Source organism: Anolis sagrei, chromosome 4 (assembly GCF_037176765.1).
Source record: "Anolis sagrei isolate rAnoSag1 chromosome 4, rAnoSag1.mat, whole genome shotgun sequence".
Classification (NCBI taxonomy): domain Eukaryota; kingdom Metazoa; phylum Chordata; class Lepidosauria; order Squamata; family Dactyloidae; genus Anolis; species Anolis sagrei.
In genome coordinates, this window is record NC_090024.1 from 103,621,965 (window position 1) to 103,635,431 (window position 13,467).

The 13,467-nt window shown below is 36.5% G+C and overlaps 1 protein-coding gene across 9 annotated transcripts in view; it reads left to right on the forward strand.

Annotated features, from left to right (window-relative positions):
- Positions 1 to 13,467, forward strand: part of CTNND2 (catenin delta 2) — a 623,732-nt gene that overhangs the window by 394,750 nt on the left and 215,515 nt on the right. For 6 of the 9 annotated variants that reach the window (XM_067467540.1, XM_067467543.1, XM_067467542.1 and 3 more), the window contains one exon: positions 7,284 to 7,602. In XM_067467540.1, coding sequence (XP_067323641.1) covers positions 7,284 to 7,602 — 319 coding nt within the window. The remainder of the gene's footprint in view (positions 1 to 7,283; positions 7,603 to 13,467) is intronic. The other 3 variants (XM_067467541.1, XM_067467544.1, XM_060774656.2) reach the window with 1 other exon arrangement.

Here is a 13,467-nt window from a genome sequence, read left to right on the forward strand (position 1 = left end):
CTATTTCAGCTTTCACTTTTAGCCTATTCAGTTAAAACTTAATTTTACCAAGCCTAATTTTAAGATTTTTCTTGAAAAGGGAGCATTTAATTTTAATTCTTAATCCAAGCTTACAGAGATATTCAAGGCTAGTATATGTGAATTTATAGTTACCTTAAGCTAATGAATATGAAACATTTATTCAGACTTGCTGTATATTTTGCTGAAGTTTTTACACCTGGGAGCGGAGTCTAGTTGGGCCGAACCCAGTTGGACTGGACAGTCACTTTAACCTTCTGCATCTTTTTTGTTGCAGCAATGCCCAGAGAGCTCCTAGCCACCACCACATGACTTTGCCAATGTCAGCGAAAGTACCCACGTGGCTTATGGGTTGGAATATCTTTTTGATAATAGAAACCATGGATATTGAGTCTACAAATAAGAGGGCCATGCTGTAATTTAATCAACAGTTTGAGGAGGATTAAGAGTGTTGCCTCACAGCCTGCTGTGCATGGTTTGCACAGTGGATGCCTCACCAAACTACAAATCCCAGGATTGTATAGCATATCTATCTATCTATCTATCTATCTATCTTTGGATGGCATAGGAAAGAGTTATACCCCTGTTGTGTCTGTTTTGCTATCTGTGCCTCTGTTCAGAAGATTTCGCCTCACTTTCTGTCCCTGTGAAAATTGAGTTTTGAAAAATTTGGCTTATTGTGAAAACAAGGATTTGTGATAAAGCTTCAGTGGAGACCCCTTTTCTCATGAGAACTATTTCAGGAGTTAATTTCCCTTCTGAGGGGTAGATTTTTTTTCACTTCCTGTTGTCTCTCCCCCGTTCTTCACTATGAGTCATTTGTAAGCTGGATGTTTGTAACTCAGAGACATCCTGTACTCTATCTTTAGAATTTTGTAAGAAAAGTGTGTGTTGTTTGCTGAGGATACAAGTTCATTCAGTACCCCAGATCCTCCTGCAAAAGAAAGTATCTGGCAAGAACTCATTATAAAATAAACTTCTAAAAAATCAGTAAGAGAAAGGAGGAATAGGAACAATTATATTTTTGATAACTTTGGGGACAATAAGCTGATTTTTTGTAGGATTGATAATGAGGATTATTCCTATATTTCTTGTGATGGGGATAAGAAGGGATGAAATTGCACTGGGGGAAGAAAGATCTGATGAAGTAAACAAACGGAGAAGCAATATATAAGACCAGAATCATGCAGTTAGAAGTTATCTGAAATTTGTTTGCTTTCAGAAGATGATAGATCAATATTTGCTGGTAATTTGGCAAGAGTTTCTGACTCCCACATGTTTAAACACAGCAAGTTAAATTGCTAGTAAATAGAATCTGCCATGGCTGATTGCTTAGGGATCTAAATCTTCATATTGAAGAATTTTAATAAAATCTTCAGCAATGAATAATTTCAAAATCTTTCCTCCTACTTTTTTAATTATGTAGTCATCTCTCCACATTCACTGGGTTTAGGGGCATAAGATCCCTTTGAAAATGAAAAACTAAGAATTGTTTTTTACTTGAGAGAACACCTCTTTGACTCTGTGGCCAAATTCAGTTGAAAACTAACCCATAGAATTGCATTAGAGATTCCCAGAGAGCTATTCTATCTAGAAATCAATAGGTTTTCCAAATGAATAGGACCATAGCCTCATGCTGGGGGACCTAGAGATTCCTAGAGATAATATTTTTAAAAATAAAACTCCATTTTAAATCAAATTTGCAAACCTCAAAACCACAAATGTGGAGGGCCAACTGTATTTCTGGACACACAGCAGATATGCTGATCTTCATTTTGGTACTGCCATCATATAATGTGGTTTTTAATTGTAAGCTGCCTTGAGTCCCAATTTTGGGAGAAAGATGGGGTGTGATGATGATGATAATTTTGCACACTTTTTAAAAACGGTTTTCACATTGAAGGAGTTTTTGCAAATAATTATTTGCCAATTCCTATATTTACTTGAGTCTAATGCACCATCAAATCTAATGCGGACCTTAATTTTCAAAACCGTGAAAAACAAAAAAGCATTTACCATATTATGCAAATCTAATGCACCTCCTAATTTTGGGAAGGTCCAAAAAGGTGAGCATTAGACTTGAGTAAATACAGTAGTAAAGTTATGCAAAAACTTTATTTGAATATTTCTTAGTAAGTTTCATAATATGAACATTCCATGATAGTTTACCAGTTTTCATTGAGAACAAGGAGATTTGCAATTATTGTTTCTGACAGTGAGTTTGCCTCCCTCTCAGCCTCAGTCTTCCACATTGGTTGAATAACAGTGTTACATGGTAGACTTTAATTTGGGATTTACCCTTTCTTAGAATTTCTAATCTATAATAACTCAAGATATATGTGAAGATAGAAGATAGTTGGCTGTACCTCTTGTAATTGTCACTATTTTGAAACTGGGTTTGCTCCAGCACATACTTCTAAGGCCCCTTCCACACAGCAGAATAAAATCCCACATTTTCTGTTTTGAACCAGAATATATGGCAGTGTGGACTCAGTTCAAAGCAAATATTGTGGGTTATTCTCCCTTGATATTTTGGGTTATATGGCTGTGTGGAAGGGCCCTAAGAGATTACCATTTCAGTTCTTGGGGGAGGGGGTTAAGTATATTGCAGAAGGCTGAAGCCTAGCCACCCCTTATGTATGCCTATTGTTTACCATAAATTCAGAGTAATCCTCTGCACATAAGAAAAAGGATATTTTTCAGATAAATTTCAATGTGTGGTTAATACATTGATGGATTGCTATAGTGAACAGCAGTGGATGATGGGGGATAGGAAAGCAGCCAGAACTGTAAGGGATATAGAATTGGTGCTAGTCTATTCTTGCTCAGGTTGTACTACTTCTATTATACTAATGTAAGCAGCATGAAAGTATTTGGTACACTTGTCATGTACTGAAGCCTTGGGGTTGTGGCTTAAATGACATATGTATTTTCAACCCTAGGTTAGTGGAATTTTGTTTGTCTGTTTGTTGTTATTAATCCTTCACATTCACCAAAGGTATTTTTATAATTGATTTTTGAGAATAAAAGATTCCAGAAAAGAAAAGGTATAAGGTAATTGTTTATATAAAAAGTGGGTGAACAATGTGATTAAGAAAAGTAGGAAAAGTAAAAGTAATAGGGGAAATGGAGTAAAAATGGGGAAGAAAGAAAAAAAGGGGGGGGGGAACAATAATAAAAGTATGTTTTGAAAAAGAAAAAGAAAGGAAAAGAAAAAGCCGGAAGGATATAGTTGTACTTCCAGGTCTCTCCTGGCTGGGAAGTCTTCTTTTGTTTAATTTACTATTTTGTTCTCCTCACGTTGGTTTTCTTTTTTTAGTCTCAATTTTACCTTTCTGTTAGGTCATTTTACATATATCTTTATCTTTTCTCAATTTTAAGAATTCCCTGAACTTTCCCCAGTCTGTTCACCAAAGGTATTTTGTATGTTGTTGTTACATAGGGATAGTATGTAGGCAACTTTCCCCCCATATCTGTAGAGAGTCTCAGAAATCAGTAGGACTTAAATGTAAACTACAGCACACCCAAGGCAGTTATAGTAGTGAATGGTGCTGCTTATCCTCCCCCTCCCACCCACCCAAAAAAGCAAACAACACCCAATTAGGATTAGAGATTCCATGACTATTCTACTGTCCCTAGAGCAGTGGTTCTCAACCTGTGTGCCCCCAGGTGTTTTTGCCTACAACTCCCAGAAAGCCCAGCCAGCTTACCAGGTGTTTTTGCCTACAACTCCCAGAAAGCCCAGCCAGCTTACCAGCTGTTAGAATTTCTGGGAGTTGAAGGCCAAAACATCTGGAGACCTTCAGGTTCAGAGCCACTTCTATAGAGACTTCCTGGGTTTTTTTAGCCTCATATGCATGCATATTTTCATATAGATTCACTGAATGTGGTTAGTCATTATGAAACATGTAATAGCGACTAGGGCCTGCAAGAAATTGAGAAATCCCCCTTCCCACCATGGCTGAGCAACATTACTGGGTTTCAGTGCTAAATCAGCAGCTTTAGCACTCTTAGCCTTACTCTTCCATTTATGGTGAAATAGTCTTAGAACATTAAAAGCTGGTGTATAACAGAAGAATAGGAAGAGTTCGGAAAGAGCTGCCTCCTATGATGATTCGGAGAAAACAGTACTGTACTTAACATTTAATCACACCCATTCTCCAAACTCCTAAGACCTATTTCCTCCTTGACAACATGTAACCTGTATCACATTTTAAAAGAGGGTTGAGCATTGCATTTCCCTTCCTTCAATTTCCTGTTTATATCTTTTCCCCAGCTGATCTTCAATTGCTTTTACATTCTGTGATGCCGGGTGAACAAAGAACATGTTCTGTATTTGTTGGGTTATTCTTTTCTTTTGTGTATGTGTGTTGTCACTTATGAACCATTTTTTTCCTCAGGGTACCTGTGGAGTACACCTAAGATTGCAGAACTCTTGTGTGTGTGGGTGATTCTCATTGCGTTACAGATTGGGGTGGGAGCCCTAGGCTTGCTATTAGCATACACAATGGACATTCAGGCTAAACATCTGCTTTTAAGCATGTGGTCTAAAATGATGAGATGTTGCTGCATTCTTTTTAAATGTTTACTAACCAAGAGTTTTTCAGTATTTCACCATCATAACCATTGCCATAATTAACAACTGCATTTTGTAGTTCAGCTTGCTGTTCCATATACATCAAATGAAAACTGCATGAAGGAAATGAATACTGAATTCAAAACTAGAATGAATAAACCTTTTTTTTTCAAGCTGAAAAATGTTGCATATGTGTTTGTATCCAAAATGGTATTTTTAAAGGTTACATGGAACATTTAGGAAATGGAGATGTAAAGTTAATTCATTACAACCTATTGCAGTGCTTGGTGAGAATTTGCATCAGACCATTGCAACTTTGTAATGAAGAAAATTACATATTTACGGATGGACAAAATGGGTGGAAGACCGAGCTGTTTCTTGTTCACCTCTTAAACTATATTTTCAATACAAGTGACAGTTTAAAACCAGTATAATATATTAATAGCATTTGGACAATGTTACATTTAATTCCCAGTATTCTGTTGACACTGACAACAGGACAGTGTGTATTTTTGTTCACCTGCCTAAGTTATCTGTTAGTTAATCAATGTCACATTTAAATGGAAGTTGCTGTATATTTATATAAAGAAATGATTTTAATTCTCTCTGTACCTTCATGGGGGAGGAGGATCTTATTGACATAACCTAGGTTGCATAACCCACAATGATTGCTCATTTCAAACAAAATGATTAGGCCGTGTTTTGAGAGAAGGTCATGCTTTGAAAAAAGAGAAGATGCTTGATGTACAGGCAGTCCCCAAGTTAAGAACAAGATAGGTTCTGTAGATTGGTTCTTAATTTGAATATATATGTAAGTCGACACAGGTACATTTTAAAAATGTAACTCCAGTTGTGTGTGTGTGTGTGTGTGTTTTGGTTAGCACAAGGAAGGGCTAACATCTCTGTGGTGTTTGTTTTGTTGTCTGTCCCCTTGTTCAGAAGATTTAGCCTGACTTTCTTTCCCTGCGATCATTGGATTTTGGGGGAAAAAGTCTAGTTGTGGAAACAAGGATTGGTGATAAAACTTCAGTTGAGACACTTTTCCTTCATGATAACTCTTTCAGGAGTGAATTTCCGTTCCTAGGGGTAAATTTATCTCACTTCCTGTTGTCCCACCCTCATTTGTAACTATGAGTCATTTGTAAGTCAGATGTTTATAACTCAGGGACTGCCTGTAATCCTATGTGATGTTTCTCCTCTTGTATACATCTTCACCAGCTGTACTGGCCAGAAATTCCTTACTGGAGAAAAGCTGCATAGGAAGCAAAGTATACTGAAGTAGTGCTGGTCATGGAAAGATTTTTAAGTGACTTTTTGTTTGTTTGCTTGTTGTTTTTTTTCTCCAAATCATGTTCTCCGACCCATCTGTTTTTACTTTCTTGTCAGAAGATTTGGGTTTCCATATCTTGAGTGCTCTTTCAGATCTCTTTGGGCCGGAGATTAATTATGATGTTAACAGAAAGGAGAAATAAAAAACTTTCAGGAGGCATAGTCAGATTTCTATGTGAGCTGGGAAAGCTCTGTGCTCTTTCTCTCCCTTTGTTCTTAACTTGTGATTTTTCCTAGACTTGTTCTATTGGTATCTTCTAACAGAGTATTGAGATTTATATTATACTGTAATCTGATTCTTTGCATGTTTACTTGGACATAAGTGTTGTTTCACTGGATGTGATTTATTCCCAAGTAAATACACACAAGATAGCAATGTTGTTTAACTATTATTTCCAACAGGTTAAAAAGCTGGAAATGAATACAATACATTATGTAATGTGTGCTAGCTGTTTTAAGACTATGGTCACAAATCCACCAAGGTCTATTTAAATTGGGCTTTATTAATTCAAGATGAATGTTTTCATCATGTTGGGTTGAAGTTATCTCTGGTAAAGGTCTTCTGGACTTATGTACCAGCTCAATGTTTTTCAAAAAAGCTCCTAGTAGCCTACCAAACCAGAGCTTCGTTTAACAAAAATGTGTGCTGATAAAGTCAAATTATTTTCTCTTAACCATAAATGTAAGAAATGTGTGTGACCAAAATTGTCAACTAGACTGAAAAGGAACTGACAAGAGTTTCTCATTTGGAGTGGAATGTATTGTACCTCATTTGGAATAACGTTGCAATGCCTTATGCATCTGTATTTGAAATTGCAATGTAAATTTGAATACTTTAGGGAAAATCCAGTTGTACTGGTGCTACTAATCCCCTAGAAGGCATTACATTTCACCTTTTCTGTAAGCAGGGATTGTTCTTAGTATAGTGATGGGATATATAAATGTTTAATATCAAAATGTTAGATATGAATATTTTATTCATCCAATAATGGTTTCCATTATTTTTGTGTAATATTAGCTTCAGAAAGGAGATGAAAGGATATGTAAATGTTTATTTTAGTATTTTAAAATGATTTATCTGACACATCTGAAACAGAGCTACAGATACTAGGTTTCAATTTTGCTATTTTAAAGACACCCTTTCAAAAAACACAATAATCATCCGTTACTGAATTAAGGGGCCACTGCAGTGTCTAGGTAATTTGTTTTTGTTTGTACGCTTTATCTGTGAATAGTATTTATGGTGTAAGCAATTAGTTTGTATTTCACTATGGTTTCAGGTTTGACGATGTTCTTTGTTTTTGTTTTCCTGTTCTTTTCAAACCCCTGTTTATATGTGTGTATTTTTTCCTCTGCCTAGACCTGGTTAACCATTTTTGTGAACAGGTCCTCAATTTTTTACTTTGTCCCTACTTTCCTGTCGTAGCCCCATCTTCCCCTGGTGTCGACTCCGTACCCTTACAGCGCACAGGCAGTCAACACGGCACACAGAATGCAACAGCGACCTTCCAGAGGGCCAGCTATGCAGCCGGCCCAGCCTCCAATTACGCAGACCCCTACCGACAGCTGCAGTATTGTCCTTCTGTTGAATCACCATACAGCAAATCGGGACCAGCCATCCCACCTGAGGGAACCTTGGCTAGGTCACCTTCAATTGATAGCATTCAGAAAGATCCCAGGTGGGTGAAACCTTACTTTTATCTACAGTTATGCACTCATAAAGAGGTTTACAGTTGCAACCAGCTATATAATTTACAAGTGTGATGTGTTGGTGAGCAGTTGGTCAGCGACGTTTGTTATTTGATTGTATTTTTGGTTGATTTTGTTTTAGCAAAAATTAAAAAGTAATTTGAATACATATTACTTTTTTCTGTAAAGTCTTCTGTGAGGAAAGACCTCTTGCAAACAAATTGAATGTATTTGGTCTAATGAAGAAACTTTCCTTTGTATTTTATTTTGAGCTTGTGTTTGTGGGATTTCCATTGGGAAAAACACATAAAATTATTGTATCCATAAAGATTAATAGTTTTGGTAAATATCCTGCTACGTAAGAAAAGTGGAATTAAAATTTTGTTTGTATTTGGATCTGTTGTCATATCAATTTGTATTTAAGTATGAAGGGTTGGAATTTCAGTTGCATTAGGGGAAAATGCAAAAAAGGGCCCATCTACACTACCCTATAATGCAGTTTGACTGCAATGAATTGCATAAATAAATAAAAATATATTTTCAAAAAACTGCAATGAATTGCATTATATGGCAGTATAGACTCATGTAATGTAATTCAATGAAGTTTAATTGCATTATGAAATTGCATTATGTGGCAGTGTAGATTGTGATAAAGCCTCAATTCAGAAAAACTAATTTATATAATACTTCCATTGTCACCAGGGGCAATTTTCAAAGAGATTGACTAAGACAAATCTTTAAAAGTTCAGTGGACACAGTGGAAAAAAGTTCATTCACTATGTGTACTCCCATTTTTGGATGTAATAAATATGCAGTAGATAAAAAGCTTATGTCCATACAAGCTTTTACACTTTCTTGTAAATTTACATCTTTATTTCAGAAGCAAGTATTTCTGTTTTTTGTATTTAATATATCCCAGATTCAAAAGGATGGATTAGATTCTGCTTTATTTGTTCATCTTCTTGATTTGGAATGATAAAATTTAATTGGATAACATTTGCATAGATGTCCATACATTTTAATAATTTGAAGATACACAATTATTGTTTTAGTATTACTTCAATATTTGTATTCTGTAAAATTGTACTTGGCCGTACCAGAAGAGAACATTTTGGCAGCAGACAAAATAATATTAGTGTCAGTCATTCAGGATAGAAAAGTATGAAATAGGGTAGACTTACAAAGCACTTCCTTCTTTGTCTCTCATATGGTATTAGGTATTTATTGTCAAAAGAGGTCACTTAAAAAAAATAACTATAGGCTTGTTGAGGTCAGTTCTCTTGTACTGTTTTTCCTGTTTCATGTTTCTTTGCTCTTTTTTAATGTTTTACCTATTGGTCTAAATAGTTTTTGTGATATTGTACACCAAACTAGTTTTTTTTTATTTAAAAAAGTTTAGCAATAATATAGTGACCACTTGTAGAAACTTGCAGGAAAACATTGTTCATAAATGTCAATAAAAGGTGACTGAGTGTTTCGCCACCACCATATTTTTTTAAGAATATCTGAATGATCCTTAAATCAAAGTTTTATCATACTAAAATAGCCAAGATGGTTGGTGTTGATTCCTTTCAAATGATTCCTCTAAGAGAAGCCTTTTATCATTACACTGTAATTCAATTTTTAGGTCTGACTAGACATGGAAAAAATATTAAAAAATATTCAAAACAGGATTTCAAAGAATCTATTTTATTTTAAAATATTGAGAACCCCGGTGTCAAACTTTGTAATCTGGGACCTATTAGGTAAAAATTTCCATGTGGTTGTTTTGCACAGAAAACAGCATTTTCTGCCTGGAGACACACTGCATAGAGAAAAACATTTTTCTTCATAGAAATGCTGCTTTCTGTGCAGAAAAAGCCACTTTCTGCACATAAAGACCATTAGCAAATTTTGTGCACAAGTCCTGAAATGCAAATTGCCTTTTTAAACTGCATTGTTCTTGAAGTCATTTCTGAGTAGGAAAAATGCTAAAATTAATTTTTCCTTTCTTCAAGAAGACAATAGTGATGAATTTAATTCCTTTCTCTGAGACAACTTAATGGAACAGATAGTATAATAGTGTAGATAGAGAACCATTTTGAAAATAGGGCAGAGATTGGAAAATCAGCTCCAGAAGACTAGGAGTTCCATATCCACTACAGTTTGAGTCCATCTGCATCCAAATATTGACAGTTCATCATCTCTCAACATCTTTCTTTCCCAAAATTGCTGCTCTGTTTTGAAACAGGGCTATGAGTAATGCCAGTAAGAAGTCAAGGAAATGTAATATTCTTTATTCTTCACAAACAAATGAACCTAGCTTATCCTGGGCTCAAATTTGTCATCAAACTCCTGTGTGCATGTGATTTCAAGCTACTGTATTGTCTTATTTATTTATTTATCTATTTTAATCCTCACCTTTCTCCCCATGGAGTTTCAAGGTGGCCAACAACCACGCATTCTAGTCACAATTTAAAACAAAGCAAATACAAAAAGATCAAAAACATTTGAATAGATCTTTTTGGATGTAAGGTTAAAACATATTTAGATGTTATTAATTCACTGGGTTGTTGTAGGTTTTTCAGACTGTATGGACATGTTCTAGAAGCATTCTCTCCTGATGTTTTGCCTGCATCTATGGTTGTGAGGTCTGTTGGAAACTAGGAAAAAATGGGTTTATATATCTGTGGAATGTCCAGGGTGGGAGAAAGAACTCTTGACTGTTGGAGATACGTGTGAATGTTTCAGTTGGCCACCTTGATTGGCATTTGATGGCCTGACAGTTTTTAGGTGTGGCCTGTTACTGCCTGGGGGAATCCTTCATTGAGAGGTGATTAGCTGTCCCTGATTATTTCTTGTCTGGAGGTACCCTGTGTTTGAGTGTTGTTCTTCATTTACTGTTATAATTTTAGAATTTTTTAATACTGGTAGCCAGATTTCGTTCATTTTCATGGTTGTGGATTTCAATGGCTTCTCTGTGTAGCTTAACATGATAGTTGTTAGAGTGGTCCAGCATTTCTGTGTTCTCAGATAATATGCTGAGTCCAGATCGGTTCATCAGGTGCTCTGCTATGGCGGACTTCTCTGGTTGAAGTAGTCTGCAGTGCCTTTCATATTGCTTGATTTGTGTTTGGGCGCTGCGTTTAGTGGTCCCTATGTAGACTTGTCCACAGCAGCATCGTATAAGGTAGACTCCTGCAGAGGTGAGAGGATCCCTCTTGTCCTTTGCTGAATGTAGCATTTGTTGAATTTCCTTAGCTAGTTTGTAGGTTGTGTTTCCTCATCAGCTTCCCTATGCGGTCAGTGATTCCCGTGATGTATGGCAAGAGCACTTTTCCTCTGAGTGGCTCTTTGTCTTTACTCTCGTGGCTTGTTCTTGGTCTTGCAGCTCTTCTGATGTCTGTGGTAGAGTATCCATTAGCCTGTAAAGCCTAGTTTAGGTGATTCAGTTCATCTTGGAGCAGGTACTTTTTTTGCACTGTCTGCCAGGGCATTAATGGTGCCTCTTTTTTTATCTTGGGTGATGCTTGGAGTTTTTATGTAGGTATCTATCCATGTGTGTAGGTTTTCTGTAAACTGTGTGACCCAGTTGTTGATCTGGTTTGTGGATGACTAGAACATCTAGAAAAGGCAGTTTTCCTTCATTTTCTTTTTCCATGGTGAATTGGAGTTTTGGGTGGGTGTTGTTAAGGTGGTCCATGAACTTGTTTAGTTCTTCTTCTTCATGGCTCCAAATGGTGAAGGTGTTATCCACATATCTGAACCATATCGTGGGCTTCTTTGTTGAGGTTTCCATGGCTTATTTTTCAAAGTGTTCCATGTAGAAATTTTCTATGACTGAACTGAGGGGGCTTCCCATAGCTACTCCATCTTTCTGTTCATAGAATGCAGGAATGAAGGAGGGCAAGGGGGAAGGAACGAAAGAGAGAAGGAGGGGAGGAAAGAGGGAAGGAGGGAGGGAGAAAAAGAAGGAAAGAAAGAGATACCAAAGGAAGGAAGAAGAGAAAGAGGAAAGGAAAGAAAACGGGGGAGGAAAGGCAGGAAAGAGGTAAAGAAGGAAGGAAGGAGGAAAGGAAATAAAAAGTGAAAGAACAAAGGAAATGGTGGTAAGGAAGGAGAGAAGGGAAGACAGAGAGAAAGGTGGAGGGAGGGAGGGAGGGAGGGAGGGAGGGAGGGAGGGGAGGAAGGAAGGAAGGAAGGAGAGAGAAGGAAGGAAGGAAGGAAGGAAGGAAGGAAGGAAGGAAGGAAGGAAGGAAGGAGAGAGAAGGATGGAACCAAAGAGTGAATGAAGCAATGAAAGAAAGGGGAAGGGAAAGAAAAAGGGGACAAGGAATAGGTAGGTACCTCTCTTTCATAATAGTCCAGACAGATACCTCTACATAAAAAATTCTTACTATAAGGCACAGCTATGCGTGGCAGGGCACAGCTAGTATCTACTAATTTTGACCATTTAATCCAAAAGGTAAATTAGAGGAGAATTTCTCAAAACAGCAATTCAGCAATTTGCGGAGGAAATAGTTGAGGAATAAATATATTTTTGAATGAAGTAAGCATTTTACAACCATACCTTTGAGTAACTAAATGATGCATAGAGAGGGATTCAGTTGCTGGCCTTTGAAAGAGTAAGAACTGAGAAAGCATAGCTTGTTTAGGCTGTACTATTTGAATCACGCACCAGCTGTTTGTTGGGATTCTAGCTCCCATTCCCTAGACAAGATGGACAGTTGTCTGCAACTAACTGTTGTCACTATCATTATTTGTACAACCACAGGCTTCCTTTCCATAGATTATATGTGAACCTCTGTGAATTTTGTGAGCCTCTTCAGAAAAAATGTGAAAAGCTCTAATTTCAACTTTCTTGTTTCTCTAACATGTAAACTACATGTATGTTTAGATCAACCCCCTCCCTTTCGAAAGAGAGTCAAGACTTGGCTTTTTGAGCAGGCATTTCTAAATACAGTGTAACAGGCATAGAAAAATGGAATGGTTGGACGATGTGATTGAACAATGTTTTTAACAGGAGACCCTAAAATTCATGGTTTTTATTAATTTTGTTATGGTTTTATTATCCAATTGTTTTTATTGTATTGAAATTTTATTTTATGGTCTTGGCACCAACTGTAAACCGCCCCGAGTTGCCTGTGGGCTGAGAGGGATAGTATATAAATATAATAAATAAATAAATGTTCCCCTTGAAAATAAAAAAGAAGCAGTGCAATTGTATAAATCCCACTATATAACAATCTTGGTCAAGACTTCATGTCTGCTTTGAGGTGCTTTTGTTTTATCCAATCATTAAATGGTGAAAAATTAAGTAAGAAATACAAATTAGGTATCCTAATAAAATATTTAGACTGTCTGGCATTTGTAAATGATTTCTATCAAATGTGACCTTTGGTATTAATATTCGGAAGCATTCCTACCATGGCTCTTTCTCTGAAAGTTAGCGCTCCATTTCATTCCCTCTGCTGAGTTTAATTTCCCATCATGCAGAGAATAAAATCACTGGCATGGTGCTTTCCTAAGCCTTCCATTAGAAGGCCATGTTCACTTTTTCAAGGGAAAGTGAGCTACATTTCTTGTATTCTTTGTAAACCATTAAATCTTGTATTTGCAGCACTCTATAAAAAGAGAAGTTGCCATATTGTCAAGCAGTTTATTATTTTCTATTTTTCATCGGTAAAGAAATGAAGTCATTGTGATAAGCAGCAATTACCATTTCCATTGTCACAGAAATGTAATAGGAGATTAAAATAGAAAGTGCAAGACGTAGCATTAAGATAAACTGAACTGTATCTCAGGAGCCTTAAAAATACACCTGCTTGATTTGTTAGGAATTATTGAATGTGAAACACTATTAAGCATCAACCAGC